The following is a 16,909-nucleotide window of genomic DNA, read 5'->3' on the forward strand; positions in this document are numbered from 1 at the left end:
ACAAAATACGCTATCTTTTCATTTAGTAAGAATGCAAATCACATGATTATTAAGGAAACTGATCTTGCGCCATAGAGCTAAGGATGACTAGGAGTGTGTAAAGATAAAGAATGAATTCCCTCTGCTCCCTAAGGGACATGTAATCACAGCTTAGGCACCTCCCTCCTCCCTTTGAACAGCTGGACATCTGGATGTCATTTGATATGGGAGCCATAACTGCCCTTTGGTATAATATGATTTTTTTTTATTGTTGCTAAGGCCATGAGCAGGGACCAATCATGGACTCATTCTCCTTCTGACATCGCTAGCAGTCAGCCAGGAATAAATTTTCTGTCTTCTCTGAACTTGCTAGCAGTTAGAGAAGCAAATGTACCACATTCCCAGACCAGTGAACCTCTGAAGACAGAGGCCATTTTAATTGGTATTCTTCAGTTTAAGAAGAACTGTGAAACTGATCCACTCAGAGAGACCTAAGAATTGCCAGTCTGTGAAGCCAAGGTTCCTCTGTTACACATGTGGTGAAAAATCGGTTTCTAATTTCCTTCTGTGACTGCACTTTTGAGAACAGATGCTACACCAAGATGACTGTGCTTACAGTGGTGGAAGAAAATGAAAATACCAGAGGAAGCTGAAACATGAACTGGACAACTAGACTGCCTGACTGACATGAATTACATTTCACTACGGTGCATTCTTTCTGTAAAGTGTGATAAACCTTGGGATTTGGAGCCCCAGAATAGTAAAAGACTATTTGCAAGTCTGAGAAGCTGTGGAATAAGTCTTTTGCACAGAGGAATGTCAGACATCATCTGTGTATATTCTCCTGATCATAGCCTAGCTCCTCATTCTTGTTACAGCTCCACCCCACCCATCAGATTTCTCATTTACAACCCAAACTCCTTCCAAAAACCAGTGACATAGCAATAAACTAGTAAGACCCAGCTCTTGGAACCTCTGCTCCTACTCCAGAGGATAACACACCTGTCCAACTCTTCCTGTCTTCATTGGTGGGACCTGAGGATCCACTTCTGAAACCACTGAGTCAGAAGTAGCCAAAGGAATCAATGAATAAGCATACAACTAGCATGATGCTAAGAACAAGATAGTAAGCATTGAAAAAATATGTAATACCCAAATCCAATTCCAGATTAAGTAAACTAGAAATCTCTGGATTGGGGTTCAGGTATTGGTATTTTAAAAAATCTCCCCCGGTGATTCTAAAGCATAGACAGAGTTGAAAACCACAGGCCTAGCACAATACAGATCCCTAGAAACTGTTACCATATGGGTAATACTATACTACTGCAAAGTCAATGATCCTTCAGGCAGAGATTATTGAGGCAGAACTGTAGAATACTTCAATTAGCACGAAGCCCAGCGTGGCAGTTTTAAAACATAGCCCCAGGGCCGGCCCCATGGCTTAGCGGTTAAGTGCGCGCGCTCCGCTGCTGGCGGCCCGGGTTCGGATCCCGGGCGCGCACCCACACACCGCTTCTCCGGCCTCGCCGTGTCCCACATACAGCAACTAGAAGGATGTGCAACTATGACATACAACTATCTACTGGGGCTTTGGGGGAAAAAATAAATAAAAAAATAAAATTAAAAAAAAAAAAAAACATAGCCCCAAATTCTTGGACACTTCTCTCATTGAGAGGTAGGACGTACGTCCTCCCCTCTTGAATGGGGGTGGGTCTTTGACTGCTTCATCCAAAAATATAGCAGAACTGATGTTATCTTAGTTCTGAGGCTACATCACACACAGCAATGCAATTTCCACTCGGTGGTCTGGGATACTCACTCTGGAGCCCCAAGCCGTCGTGTAAGCCCAACCACCTTAGCAATCCGGCTGTAAGGAAGATCAGGCCACATGGAGAAGCCACATGCAGGGACTCTTCTTGATGCCCCACCTGAGTTCCCAGCCACAATCAGTGTCCACTGAATAACTGAGAGATTGACAAGATTATTTACAAATTCTGGAACTTGAAAGCATCAATATAAATAAGTGTGTTGGAGTAATGTCTCTGAACTTGCCCCAAACATTCATTTTCCAGTGTTCCTCCAAATCTAAGATCACTCTTACTTTAAACAATCAATGAAATTACAAGTGTCTACAGCTACAAATTGAGTTTTTCTTGTTTTGAATAGTGGCTACAATTGATTTGAAACAGATAGAAAAAATACTCTGAAAATGCCAGGAAAAGGTCTGTAACATAAAACTACCTAACCTCAATGAAACAACCACTATTATTTATTACATATCAGAGAAATGAATGGACTTTAATAATTTGAATATGGGTCTAGAGGGCTGAATGGAGGTCCCAAAAAAGGTATATGCACATCCTAATCCCTGGAACCCATGTGACCTTATGTGGAAAAAGGGTCTTTGCAGAGGTAATTAAGTTAAGGATCTTGAGATGAAATCATCCTGGATTATACAGGTGGGACCTAAATTCAATGATGTGTCCTTATAAGAGACACACAGGAGAGATTTAACAGGCAGAATCGGAGGAGGCAATGTGACCCTCAAGGCAGAGGTCTGAATGAGCTAGGCACGTCAAGGATTGCTTACAGCCACCAGAAGCTGGAAGAGGCAAAGAACAGATTCTCCTCTAGAGGATGGCCTTATCAACACCTTGATTTTGGACTTCTGGCCTCCAGAACTGTGAAAGAATAAATCTCTGTTGTTCTAAACCAACCCGTTTGTGGTAATTTGTTACAGTAGCCACAGGAAATTAATACAGTTGGGAAAAAAAATTACCTCATCAAAATTTTCTGCTTCCATGTAAGTGCAAAATTTAATAAATTGCAATTTTATTCTCTATACTTGTCTCCTTATGCTTCTACCTATAAGATAGATTTCAGTTCAAAATATCATTTCTAATATAAAAATGTCAAATTTCTATTGCTATTGTTATTTTTCATGTTAAATGTTTCCATGCTTTTATGTCTTTTTAACATATGACCATAGTGGTGATTTTTAGCTTGTATTTATCAGTAATCTACACAGAGCACAAAGTGAAGGACTTGACTGAGCATTCTGAATTCTGCAGACAGTTCGTATAAAAATATATATATTTGGGAGATGAGGGGTGAAGAGTGGAGCACCTGGTACAGAAAGGATAATAAGGAGAGTGGTATCCTTGCTATAAAGGATATGGCTTGTAGGGAAACGTCTCCAATTCCAATAGCCGGACATCCTACAAAATGACTTCCCAGTCAAAACTGTCAAGGTCTTCAAAAAATGAGGAAAGGGTGAGAAATTGTCTCAGCCAAGAGGAGCCTAAGGAGACAAGAAGACAAAATGTAATGTGGTATCCTGGAACAGAAAAAGGACATTAAGGAAATTAAAGAAATCTGAATGACTTTAGTTAAGAATAATGTATCAACACTGGTTCATTAATTTTAACAAAAGTACTATACAAATGTAAGATGTTAATAAACGGGTGAAACTGGGTGCCAGATATACAGGAACCCTCCGTTCTATCTTCTCAATTTTTCTGTAAATTTCAAAGTGTTCTAAACAATAATGTCTATTAAAACACACACACACAGACTCGGCTGTCTCTATCAATATTCATATTTTAAATAAGAAACTAAAGTTGAAGGAAGTGAAACATTTAATACAAATCAGTAATGTTGAGGAAATTTTCTCGACTGTTTCTCAAAATGCTAGTCCATATTGCAAATAATTATTTAATAAAGCTTTTTTCCCTCAATTATTGGCGATGCTCTGAAAAGGGAACAACACCCGGAAACTTTTCCGGACTTGAAAAAAACAGGTGGTTCTGCTCGCAGTCTAGTTTCCAGGTCTAACTGGCGTGCCATCTGCTCGCAGAGTGGTAACCACGGTTCACGTGTCACCCCAGCGCTCGGTGTTAGGAAGTCTGCCCCGACAAGCCTGGACAACTTCGCTTCCGCGCAGGTTGCTGGGGCAGTGGGGGCCGGCAGCAGCATCCAGAGTGTGTATATCGTTTTTCCAAACTCCATCTGCTTTCCCCTCCCCTGGCTGTGCCCGCGGTCTCCGGGCGCGGCAAGCCGAGGGGACGGGAGCGGCTCTTGCATGCATAACAAAAGAGCCCCCCCCCCGCCCGCTCCCGCCGCCCGCGCCGCCCGCGCGCCCCCACCTTGGCTTCCCGCGGCCGCCCGGGCCCGCGTCCCCGGCAGGAATTGGCTCCCGGGCCCGAGGTTTCCAGGTACCCGGAAGGGGGAGGGGGCGAGGCGGCAACAATTGGGCGGGTGAGGGCGAAACGCGCGGCCAGGAGCGCCAAGACTCCGAGGGGCGGCGAGCCCGGGCCGTGCCGCCGCGCGATTGGCCGGGGCCGCCCCGCCGGCCGCCGCTGATTGGTGGATTCTCAAATTCGGTCTCAAGGCGCCAGAGGAGGTGTTTTAGCGGGGTCTGCGAGCCGGGGCTGCAGTCGCGCTCGGCGGGTCGGAGCGCTGGCGCTGTCCGGACGCCGCGCGGGCCCCGCCAGCGCAGGGCACTCGGAGCGGGGGGCTGCGCGCCTCGCTGTCCCCGCCCGATGTCGCCGCCCGGCTGCTGATCGCGTCGCCCCGCTGATCCCGCGCGGGTGTGGGACAGTGGTGGTCCCGGCAGAGGCAGGAAGCCTCCTTCGCAAAGCGGGAGTAAGTAGCATGCGGCCCCACCGCCGGCGAGGAGGCGGGAACTGGGGGGAAAGGGACCCTTCCCGCCCCTGCTGCCACCCCTCCCCTCCCGGGCTGGCGGGGAGTCGAGGCATTTCTGCCGCCGGACCTGGCGCGCGTGGGGTGTCCTGGCTCCAGCTCTCCCTCCGGCCAGGCAGTAGAGGGGACTTGCCCTTCCTCACGATTTGGGGTCTCGTTGGAAAAGCTTATCCTTGGGGTCTGCTTGGAGGCCGGGGAGGGGGCTGCGCTAAGCGTTCAGTGGGTTTGGTCTAGCGATCAGGTTTCCTTCTCCCCTGATTCAAAACCCCCTCAAAACCGAATTCCTCCCGGTTCTTTGCGCCAAAATTAACTGACCTGGGAGACCCTGTACTTTCTGACAGATTTGCCCTACTCTCTCCTGACTTGGTAACTTTATTTTGTCCTGTTGCTTTTCATAAAAAAATTACTATTTTTGTCGATTTTGTTTCTTCCTAGGTTTTCAGTCATTACTAAGCACACTTGAAGCGTTTGCGTTCGTTCATGTGCTTTTTAGAGAGTTGGGTGGCTACACTCCTGGAAATTCCCAGAACGAATTTAGGGAGGGGAAGTTCATGTTCACAAGCAAGTAATAAATAGATATTTTTGTTGGAGGAGAACACATCCGATTGTAAAATCATTTTCTAATGTAATTGTGTTACAGATGGAGGTAAATTGTTTAACACTAAAAGACTTGATCAACCCCAGGCAGCCCGGACTAGATTTTGCAATTGAAGATGGGGAAAATGCACAGAAGGTAAGCCCACTGAAACTCCTTAAGCTCCAACAGATATGTGATGTCTAATTCAATTAAGTATTCAACGTACCACTTGTATTTGTCTTAAGAAACGTAACAGTTAATTTTGATGAACGTTATAGAAATATACGTTTTTTTAATGGAGGCATCCCAACCATTATTGTTGAGTTTCTCAGTCATTGTGCAGTGGAAAGAGGCTAAATTAGATGTAATGTTGGAACCAATTTATATGAATCAAAGATATGCTGGACACTGCAATCAAAAGTTTGTAATACTTGTAGTTGTCAAGAGTGGAATTAGTTAATGCTGTGCTGGAATGCTAAGCCTCACTTCCCAAGAAAATAGACTCTTTTTGCTATAAATGCTGGATTATTAAAGTGTTGTGAAACGTTCGTCATACCAATGAACCAGCTCCTAGAGACTGTTCCGTTCACCTGAGTGTGACTGTTGCCTCCCATATAGGGAGATAAAAAGTGACTGAACCACTAACATACTCTTTGAATATTTTACAATGCTACTGCTAGTTTTGCACATTCCCTCCCTTTTTGCACCCCTTGTGATTTGTAAGAGCGTAGTGTCTTTAAGAAACATAACGAAGTACACTGGCCATCACAGTGTCTAAACTATCACCGTACCCACATCAGCGCAGCTGCCCGCACCAGCCAGTGCCCTACCGAAACGGTGTAATAGCTTGTCAGTTGTGAATGTCTAAGAGTTTTTGGGCAGAGGCAAATAGATAGAACAAACCCAGATTTAGAAACTTTGACTATAAATCTGAGCATAGCAGCTTCCTTGGGCATTGCGCTTCACCAGGTTCCTGGTCCGGTTTTTAGGCTTAGTGTCAGCAGTGAAACTGCCTGGTGGCAAAACACGTATTATGTGGGCCTTTGAGGAATACTTGACAACCGTTAGTTTTGGATAAGTGTGAAATTGCATGCTTTTCCATGTCCGTTTTTTTTTCCCTAGCATTCAAAATTTTTTTTGTTAGGGAAAGAAGTATACCAAATCATTATTGTTTTAAAGAGGACTTTTTAAAAATTTACCTAAGCCATATGAGGTGGGAAATGCCCAGACTTTAAAATGTATATTCAGAGTTTTGGCTTTGAGAGTTTCAGAGCAAAACTTTTTGTTTTCCTTCATAATTTGGATGAGACAGCCTTGACAGAACGTGTACACTTTCATATAAAGCCTAAGTCGACGTCCATTTCTTTCCTCCTGGGTCAGTGACTTTTTATCAGATGCCATCAGCAAGGACACTTTTACTCTAGTTGGCAGCCATAAGTGCTATGTCCAGTTGGGCTTTCATATTTTAGTGGGTGTGGAGAAAAATTCAAACTACTCAAAAGAGATTGGGAAAGTGGTTAACATATTTGAAATAGAATGTATGAGCAGGGATTGTTTCATCCCTCAAAGAGAAGGCAAGGGATGAGAACAGAGTGCTTCTGCCCAGGTCCTAGGAGGGGCTTTTGTCTCTCTTTTTCACGTTGCTCTGAAGTGAAAGAAAGAAGATTTCTAGGGATGGTAAGAACATGGGATGTGGAGTCAGAGAGATCTGGGTGTGATTTCCTGCTCTGACATTTATTAGCTATGTAACCTTGAACTAATAATATCTGTATTCAGTCTTTCAACAAATATTTATGTCCCAGGTGCTAGGGATAAAGTGGTTTAATAAGTCTCCTAACCTCTCTAAGCCTGTTTTTTTTCTTCCATAAATTGGAGCTAATAAATAGCACCTCCCTCTCTGGGTGTTGGTGAAACAACACATACTGTTCACACTGTGCTCAGCTGACCTGACAGTCCACAGATGAACGTGATGCAGGCCCTGCCCTCGGCTGCCCCAGAGACTTTCAGGGACTCAGATATAAAACTAACTAACTATACCATGATTTGGTAAGTGCCCTAATAGCAGTGGGAACAAAATGCCCGGCAGAATAGAGAAAGAAATAAATTCAAGGGGAGTCCGGGGAGAGTTGGAGGTAACAGAGGAGGTAACATCTGGGCTAAACCTCAATGGCTGAGGTTCAACCTTCAAGAAAACAAGAGCAAGGAAGATGGACATGGTAGGCAGAAGAATCAACATGAGATGTGGGCGTTCAGGAATGTTCAGGATACCCAGAGTGGCCAGAAGCTAGGGGTGCTGAGTTGTTGCTTCTCGAAACCCTCTGAGTGATGCCTGGTACAGTGTCCTGTGGACCAGTTGGCATTTAGAGGATTTATCTTCTTGGCTGTCTGCACATTGGTCAAGAACTATAAGTATTGTATTATGCATGCATCTTCTTACTACTCATGGAGAAAGTTTCTTTAAAGAAACAAAAGAGTTTTCAACTTTATTACCCAAATTTACTGTGCCCAGCTGTAGGATTATAAGCGAGACTCTCCTATTAAGTTGTTTACAGTGCATTTGGGGACAACAAAAGTAGAAAATGAATGGTTTGGGACAAAGAGGTGAACAGTAAGGATTGAGCTGTTGGGAGGGCTTTGTGAAGGAGATAACACTTGAGCTAGGGCTTCAAGGAAGGAATGCTAAGACTTAGGCAAGTAGAGGAGCAGGGAGCTAGTAAAGAAGTAGAAATGAACATGGTATACTTGGGGACAATGCCTAGACTTAGTGGACACAGGTTTTCTTTTAAAGTCACTCATCTCTTTTGGGAGTGGTTAAGAAAGAAGTGAGTTCAATTTGAAATATGTATTGTACCTGTGTGATTACAGATAAATAAATATATCCAGGAGGCAGCTGGTTGCCTGATTTTGGAGTTTATGGAAGGTCTTTGCCAGGTACAAACTTGGGAATGATCAACGTAGATGTTGGTTTTAAAGCCATGTACATGAGAGTGGGTGAACTGCCCCAGAGAGAGCAAACAGAGAGGGGTGCAAGGCTGCAGTTTGTAAGAGTGGAAAGAGGAACCAATGAAGGAGACTGAGAAGGAACAGTCAAGAGAAGTGGAAAGAGACCCAAGAGAGAACGAGTGATATCTCAGAAGGACTGAGAGTTTTATAGAGCAAAGAAGAGTCAACAGTCTTAACCGTTGCCGTGAGGTCAAGTGAGAAATTTTGCCATTGATTTGACAACTGAGAGGTGACCTAAGTGAGAACAGTGGGTCTGAACAGACTGTGGTGGTTTGAGGAACCCCTGCGACATGGGCAGGGGGAGCCCTCAGTGTGGATTACTCATTCTAGAAAGTGTGCCCTGAAGGGAAGGAGAGTTGTTAGTCAATAACTAGAAGGGGATACTTCCTAACAGGTCATCTTTGCAATGATCCTTAACCACTAGGTGGGGTTTCAGTGGGCAGAGCTTAGCCGATGACATTAAAGGCAGAAGGATGGCAGGAACAACAGCTCAGATGTGATAAAGTGCCAGGCAAAAAGCAGGTGGACTTTTTGGGCTGAATGTGGAATGTGCACGAGATGGAACTGGAAAAGCGGTTGGCAGAATATTGCCAAGGGCCTTGACAAGGCTGATGACTGTCTACATTATTTGAGGTAAGATGATCACAGCTGCATCTGAGACAGAAGCAAGACTAGAACCAAGATCTTTTAACTACGAAGCTCTGTCTGTGGCAGCATGTAACGTAGTCATAATGCTGGTGTAATTAATAATGATGAACATTTGCATAGCATTCACAGACTAGACCTTCACCGTCATTAGCTGATCTGATCCTCATAGCAGCTCCATGGCAGGTAAGCCGAGGTGTATTACCACCTTTTACAAGAACTGGAGAACCTGTCTCATAGGTTACTTTCCCCAGGCTCTCTCTAATCGAGGAAGTGATTTCCAGGGTGTTGCAGCTTAGATTTCGTGCCCAGCAGGTCTGACACAGAGTTTAGTGTATAGGAGATTGATAGGGAGTGCTCTGGGGATCAGTGCCTGTGGAAGGGAAGGGAGGCCACAGACATAGACAGAAGGAGAAGCTGACTTGCAGTATGGTCTCAGTGGAAGTCCAAGTTTCCACTACAGAAAGTTCTAGGATGACCCCTCAGAGTAGTCCTGAGTCAGGGCAAGGGGGCCAGGCTTTCACATGTCGGTGCCACTCCTACCAGCCGTTGAGGACAGTCAGGCCTCCCAGGAAGGGGCGTGGTTCTGGACGACTCAGCCTTCTTCAGCCAAGGCAAGACGAGGCTTCCTGTTGGCATTACTTCCAGCAGATGGGGGAATGAGTCATTCATTCCTAAAGAGATCTGGGTGCAGCCCAGTGTCTACCTCACAGCTGGGCAGCCTTGCTGGAAAGCCTTGGAGATAGACTTTAGTCTGAACCCCTTGTTTTATGGATTGAGAAACTTGGGCCCAGACAGAATGAACAATTCGTCCAGTATCAAAAAGATACAGAGCTGAGACAAACGCCAGGTTCCTGGATTCTGGTTCCAGTCCTCTTTCCACTGCCTTTTACAATGTCAGGATTGCAGGCTAGACAGACGGATGGAGCAGAGCATGATTACATTGCGGTTGACTTTCTGCCCGAGGTCTTTCTGAGACCTTGGAAAATGATTTGCTTGGCATTTTTTCTTTTGATATAGAGGTGCGATACAGTCATAACCTACCAGGTAAGCTAACTCCCCTCCTACTTTAAGTATGACTTAAAGCGTAGTGAAAGTATATCAAAGTGTTGGAGGAAATAATCCATCTGAATTGCTCCTCAGCAGGGAAAAGGTAGGAGCTCATCCTTCCTATGAGTACGGGTACCATGGAGGCAGAAGAGCAGGAGAGTGAATCTCTGTCCACCTCAGCAAGCCTGGGCCACACCCTCCACCATGGGGACACCTTTGGAATAACTAGATCAAGGCACAGTGTTTTTTTGAGCACGCGTGAGGGGCAAACCATTGTGCCAAAAATTGTGAGGAATGAGACATGTGGAACTTGCTCCCTGACCTCCAGAGGTGCAGAGGCTAGTTAATGAGGAAAGACACACACCCAGGAAATTCAGTAGCAATACCCTGTGCTATATCATATTAGCTCTAAGTGCCAGAATGAATGGTAATGAAGAATGGGGCAGAGGGGAAAAGATAATAGCTGAGTTTTATTGAGTGCTCACTATATGCCAGGAACTATTCTTGTAACCCTTAAGGTTGGTATTTTTAAGAACTTCATTTTCAGTTGAGGGAATTAAAGGCTAATGAGAAGGAACGTGCCCACACTCACCCTGCTGATAAGTTATCAGTTTACCCCTAGAGCCTACGTGTAGAACGACCCCCCATACCACCTCTCCACAGGTGCTAGTGGGGATCAGTGGCCTGCTGGGTACCTTTTGCTGGAGCTGTGAAAAATATAACTTCCTCCCAGTTGGTACCCAGGACAAGCTCATTTCTAGATGCAAATTTCAGAAACTTCTGCTTTTAGCTATCTTTTGCACACCAATGACTTTTGTACTGAATGATGTTGTGTGTGACCTCGGGCAAGTTATTTAACCTCTCTGTACCTCAGTTTCTTCATTTGTAGACTGGAAAAATAGTAGTACCCAGGTCATAGGATTGAATGAGGAGTTGATACAGTTACATGTTGCTTAACGACAGGGATACATTCTTAGAAATACATCATTAAGCGATTTTGTTGGTGTGCGAACATCATAGAGTGTACTTATACAAACCTAGATGGTATAGTCTGCTACACACCTAGGCTATATGGTACTAATCTCATGGGACCACCATCGTATATGCGGTCCATCATTGATTGAAACATCGTTATGCGGCTCATGAAAGTGGGTGAAACAAGGTGTGGCCCACAGTAAACAGTCGGTACTTTCCCTTGAGTTCCCTTGGAGAAGACTTCATCAGCACTGCACTCTGGCAGGGACTTGTTAAGAGATGTGGGTAGAGGCGGTGCTCCAGGCTGGCTGCTGACTGCTGCTGTGGCGTGAAAAGTCGCCCCCCCTGTCCTCACCGCCTTTCTTCCCGTTCCGCTCTGATGGAACCTCACCATGGCCAGCCGCAGCTTCTGCTGATCCAGGGATCAAGAGGAGACCTGCTAACACAAATTCCACTTTCTCCCAGTCTTGTCCCTCTTCACATGTTGCTCATTTATAGGAAAATGAATTATTTTTAAACCACTGCTCAGCCAAAATCCAAGCAGACAGTAGCTATAGAGTGATACGTGTGCAGGAAAGGAAGGGACAAATATTTAACTCAGCCACCTTCATAGTTCTGGAAGACACTGATTGCCTGGAGGGGACTTCTGCTGCAGGAAGAGCAGAAGCCTCCTGGTTTGAATGGCAAAACTGTAGAGGAAAGAAATTACTTGGTAATTTCTTGGTACTTAATCTGGTAATTACTTGGTACTTCCAAATGTAGGTTCTATGGACTCAGTCCTTTTTCATAATGGTCACACTGGAGCCATCGTTAATCTTTTCCTGTGATTATCTAAGACATTCTACACAAAGTGTGGTCTGTGGGCAGGTGCTAGTCCACAGACTATTACCAAGCTGCAAACATTTAAGAAGAGAACTTGCGAGTTAAGCACTTAGAAACCTCTATAGCAGTTTGATGTTGTCCCCACAACGTCTAAGCCTGTGATCAGTGGTCTCCTCCTGTTGAACAAGCTGTAGATCAGCTTGAGTGGCGGACTCAAGTGAGAGTCACGTGTGGTGGGAGCTGTGTATGAGTCCTATAAAGTAAGATCACATATCAGTGTGCGGGAGTTTGGAAGTAAAAATACCCTAGTCCTCAGCCATGGCTAGTTTGAGAAGCCCTGATCTGGGAGAATAGCATTAGACAGCTCTCCAGCTGGGCTTGAAAGGTGGCATTTTGTTGGACGCTCTTCCGTTAATTGCTCCTGCGACTCGTTGCTATATTAGCACTGGTGAACACTGAACTATGAGAGCATAATTGCTCTCCACTAGTTAGTACAAACTTGCAAATGGTGGTTAAAAAAATCTGCCACTTAGAAGCGATAGGGACTCAACCCACATTTACCCTTATTATCATCCCCAACAGTACCAGCATCCACCAGAGACAGATACACTCATGACTTCTTTCACTGAGGCCATGAAAAATATGTTTTCAAAGAGTAGAAAAATTAAAATCAGTTTCTCATTGGAGCCACTCTTCAATTCCCATGAATCCTTCAGTCTTTTTCATTAGTCCCTTCTTGATATTTCTGAACATATGGTCTGTTTGTATTTTCATGTCTTAATGAATGGTGGGAACAAAGTGTACTCTTAGCTGATCCCTGCCCTTTGTCATTCTTGCTAAAAGGTCTCTGTTTTTTAAATAGGAAAATATATTTGTTGATCGGTCAAGAATGGCCCCGAAGACTCCAATAAAAAGTGAACCAATTGATTTATCAAAGCAAAAAATCTTCACTCCAGAAAGAAATCCCATAACTCCAGTGAAGCTTGTCGACAGACAGCAGGCAGAACCATGGACACCCACAGCTAACCTGAAGATACTCATTAGTGCTGCCAGCCCCGACATAAGAGACCGGGAGAAGAAAAAGGGACTGTTCAGACCCATTGAGAACAAGGACGATGCATTTACAGACTCTCTGCAGGTAAACAGGCTGTGCTGCTAAGGGCTTTTGTAGAAATTTAAAATTTTTACTTGTATTAAAAAGTCATCGAGGGCCGGCCCCGTGGCTTAGCGGTTAAGTGCGTGCTCTCCGCTGCCGGCGGCCCGGGTTCGGATCCCGGGTGCGCACCGAGGCACCACTCCTCCAGCCATGCTGAGGCCGCGTCCCACATACAGCAACTAGAAGGATGTGCAGCTATGACAGACAACTATGTACTGGGGCTTTGGGGGAAAAATAAATAAATAAAATCTTTAAAAAAAAAAAAAAAAAAAAAAGTCATCGAATTCTCAGTTTTTCAGTTACTATTGAGACGACAAAAGCAGTATTAAACTTAGTATCTTTACTTATAGCTGAGGTGGCATTCTCACTCTATCTCATTTTTCGTAATGAATGCTTTCTTCTCTTTTGTATGACACTCGCTTGACCGGTGCACATTTTAAAATGATAAATTTGTTTAAGCAATGATGTTTAATAATTTTTGTTTAATGAAGGAATTTAGATTTTTTTTAACGATGCTGTGAATTGTAATTTTGCGCCAATTAAGGGTAATATTAATCTAAATATTTTTGACTTGGGAAATTTCATTCGTCTCATGTATGGTCAGTTCATTGGTTTTGGGCTTTAAAGTTATCTTGAAGTTACTTGTCCTGTGAGGAACCAGAGCTATTGAATAAGCAGCATATCTATACTTTTTTAAAAAAAATCAATGGTCAATAGCTTTCACTTTCCCATCAAACTTTTCCCCAGACTTGCTAAGAAAAGTTACTTACAGATTTGAGTGTTATTTCTCTGTTGTTTTTCCTCTTTTTGGTGGACTTTTTAAGCTATAAAAATTACCAAAATGAAGAAATTGGGAACGGAGAAGAAAAAAAGATGTCCCAAATTACAATGTGAAATTAATAGAACAAAATGAATTGAATCTGCTGTACACTTCATTGCAGTGATAGAACTAACAGATTCTTTCATGTAACTAAATCAAAATCAGATCACACTTTGAGAACCACTGCCCTAGAGAAACTCCTGTATATGTACACCAGGAGACATAAATAAGAATGTCGTAGCAGTATAGTTCCTGGTAGCCTAAACTGGAAACAACCTAAATGGTTATAAACAGGAATATGGATAAATAAATTGTGGTATATTCATTCAATGGAATATCATACAGCAATGAAAATGAGAGAACTACAGCTATATGCAAGAACATGGATGAATCTTAAGAATGTATGTTGATTGAAAAAAGCAAGTTCCAGAAGACTAAAAACAAAACAAAAAAACCCTAAGCAATATATTATATGGGAATATACACATTTGTGATAGAGTGCTTTAAAAGTGGCAAGGAAATGATAAATACAAATTTAGGAGAGAGGTTACCCTGTGGAGTAGGCAAATGTAAATTAATAGTATTGTTCTGGTTTTTGGATTGGGAGGTAGATTCATGGGTATTAAAGATATTACATACATGATAAGTGTATTTGATATGACCAAATATCTATCAAAAGGTAATAAAGAACCAGTTTTTAAAAAGTGTATTACTCAGTGATTTTCAAGAATATAAAGGGATCCTGTGACCAAAAATTTTGAGAACTACTGTTCTAGGGTCTACACCAAGTAGTGGAATTGCTAGGTTGTTGAATGTGCAAATATTCACAAGATAATGCCAAATTGTTTTCCTAAGTGCTCTTTGCTTTCATCAGTAATGTGTTAACATTTATAGATCCAGAGATCCTCTCTGACACTTGAAATTTTCAAATTTATTAATTTCTGCCAATCTAGTGGGTGTACAGTTGTGTAGTATTGTGGTATTCGTTTGCTTTTTCTTGCTTACTACTGAGGTTAAGCTTCTTACCACATATTTACTGGCCACTGTGTTGTTTCCTCTTCCATGAAATGGCTCTTCCCTGATTTTTATTGGGTTGTTTTTCTTTTTCATACTGATTTGTAAGAGCTCTTTATCAGTCATACGTGTTACATTTCAGTTTGGTGCTTGCCCCTTCCCTTTATGTTGCTTCTCACGGTCAGTTGTCCCTGTTCTGTTTATTCAGTCCTTCCCCTTCCCCCAAGTTGGCAGTGCTACCTCTGCCATGTGTCAGAGTTCCATTTGTGTGTGCATCTGTTTCTGGGCTCTTTTCTGTTCCATTGGCCAATTTTTCTATCCCTGCACCAAAACCGTATTGTAATAAGCCTTGATATCAGGTAAAGCAAGAACCTCAACTTATTTTCCTTCACAGTGTGTGGCTCTTCTTCACCCTTTGTTCTTCCATATACACATTAGATTGGATTTTAATTGAAATTGCATTGCATGTCGATTAATTTGAGAAGAATTAACCTCTTTATGATACCGAGTCCTTCTATCCATGAATATAGTATATTTGTCTAAGTTTTAAGTATATTTCTCTAAGATCTATGCTTTAGTATTTTATGTAATTAGATTTTTGCTAGATTTCTTCCTAAAAACTTTATCCTTCTTGTTGCTATTGTAAATAATGATTTTTGACTTCATTTTTGTTGCTATTGTATAGCAATGCAGCTGATTTTTTTAACATATTGTCTCTTCAGCTACCTTGCTAAATTAAATTCTCTTATTATTTTTAATAATTTATCTGAGATTTTTTTTGTTTTTTATGTAAACAATCATGTCTTCTGTAGAATGAAAGTTTTACTTATTCCTTCCAATTCCTGTGCCTCAGTTTCTTTTTCTTCTCCCTGTCCACTGGTTAGGATTTCCAATATGGTGTAGAAGAGCAATGATAGTGGGCATCCTTATCATTTTCCTGATTTTAAGGGAATGCTTTCAAGGTTTTCCCATTAAGACAGATGTTTGCTGTTGAGTTTTAATGCATACATTTCATTAAAGAAGTTCTCCATTTCTGTTTTTCTAAGGACATTTTTGAAATCATGAATGGGTGTTAAATTTATCAAATGCTTTTTCTGAAGCTATTGAGATAATCATATCACTTTTCTCCTTGAATATGATCATTGAAAAGCCTTTTACTTTCTCGGGGCTTGAATTGAGCCCTTTCCAAATGTGGGTTGATGAGACAAGGATATATTAGTTTAGTGTACTGATAATAAGAAAGAATATGAAAGAATAAAATTTAGCTGCCCGTGTTTAGTTCCATCAACCCTTGGTCAATTGTAAAAAATAAAACAGATTGATGACACAGTGCAGGCCAGTGCATCTCAAACTTTCCTGTCAATAGGAATCACCCCAGATCTTATGCAAAGACAGATTCTGATGCATCAGGTCTGGGATGAAGCCTGAGATTCTATATCTCCAACGAGCTCTTGGTGATGCTGATCTACAGTCAAACGAGCACACGAGTAGCAAGGGTATAGCAATCTATAGATGACTACATTTTTTAAGCTTTTAACCAGTAGACTCAGCCTCAAATTGCAAAAGAGAAAAAGTTCAGTCGAGTGAAAGCAATAGGTAAAACATTAAGAGAATTAGGTTAGGAAATGTATTTTAATCAGATTCTAGGATGGTATGGATTGGGATGTCCCCCCAACTTGCCAACACCACCCATTGCAATTTCTCCTTTAGAATGTTAACCTGACATCTCCACCCTCCCTTCTGTCTGCCCTCTGTAGCTTGATGTTGTTGGGGACAGTGCTGTGGACGAATTTGAAAAGCAAAGGCCAAGCAGAAAACAGAAAAGTTTAGGACTCCTGTGCCAGAAGTTTCTAGCTCGCTATCCAAGTTATCCCTTGTCAACTGAGAAAACTACCATCTCCCTAGATGAAGTTGCTGTCAGTCTTGGTATGTATCATCAGGTTACCTGGAGGCCTGTCTCCAGTTACAGTGGGAAACTGGTTTCCTTGGGCAGGCTGAAGGCTTCAGATAGCCTCTTGTATTAAGTAAAGAGTGGGCCCTCCAGAAGAGTGAGGACAGAGGAGCCGGTAGAGCTTCCTTCTGTCATCAAGTTTCTCATCATTATGCATAGAATTCCAGGGAGCCTTCTAGGCCTGAGGGGCAAACAAAAATTTGGCTTTCTTAACCT

At 42.8% G+C, this 16,909-nt stretch overlaps 1 protein-coding gene across 3 annotated transcripts in view; it reads left to right on the forward strand.

Annotated features, from left to right (window-relative positions):
• Nucleotides 1-4,126: 4,126 nt before the first annotated feature.
• E2F7 (E2F transcription factor 7) overlaps nucleotides 4,127-16,909 on the forward strand; it is a 39,851-nt gene continuing 27,068 nt past the window's right edge. The window contains exons 1-4 of one of the 3 annotated variants that reach the window (XM_087449157.1): nucleotides 4,127-4,193; nucleotides 5,321-5,413; nucleotides 12,615-12,890; nucleotides 16,500-16,668. In XM_087449157.1, the coding sequence (XP_087305283.1) occupies nucleotides 5,321-5,413; nucleotides 12,615-12,890; nucleotides 16,500-16,668 (538 nt within the window). In that variant the 5' untranslated portion in view covers nucleotides 4,127-4,193. Of the gene's footprint in view, nucleotides 4,194-4,409; nucleotides 4,624-5,320; nucleotides 5,414-12,614; nucleotides 12,891-16,499; nucleotides 16,669-16,909 lie in introns of those variants that run through there. The other 2 variants (XM_087449158.1, XM_004417893.3) reach the window with 2 other exon arrangements.

This window comes from Ceratotherium simum, chromosome 25, assembly GCF_057802395.1.
Source record: "Ceratotherium simum simum isolate JZ-2026a chromosome 25, ASM5780239v1, whole genome shotgun sequence".
Classification (NCBI taxonomy): Eukaryota; Metazoa; Chordata; class Mammalia; order Perissodactyla; family Rhinocerotidae; genus Ceratotherium; species Ceratotherium simum.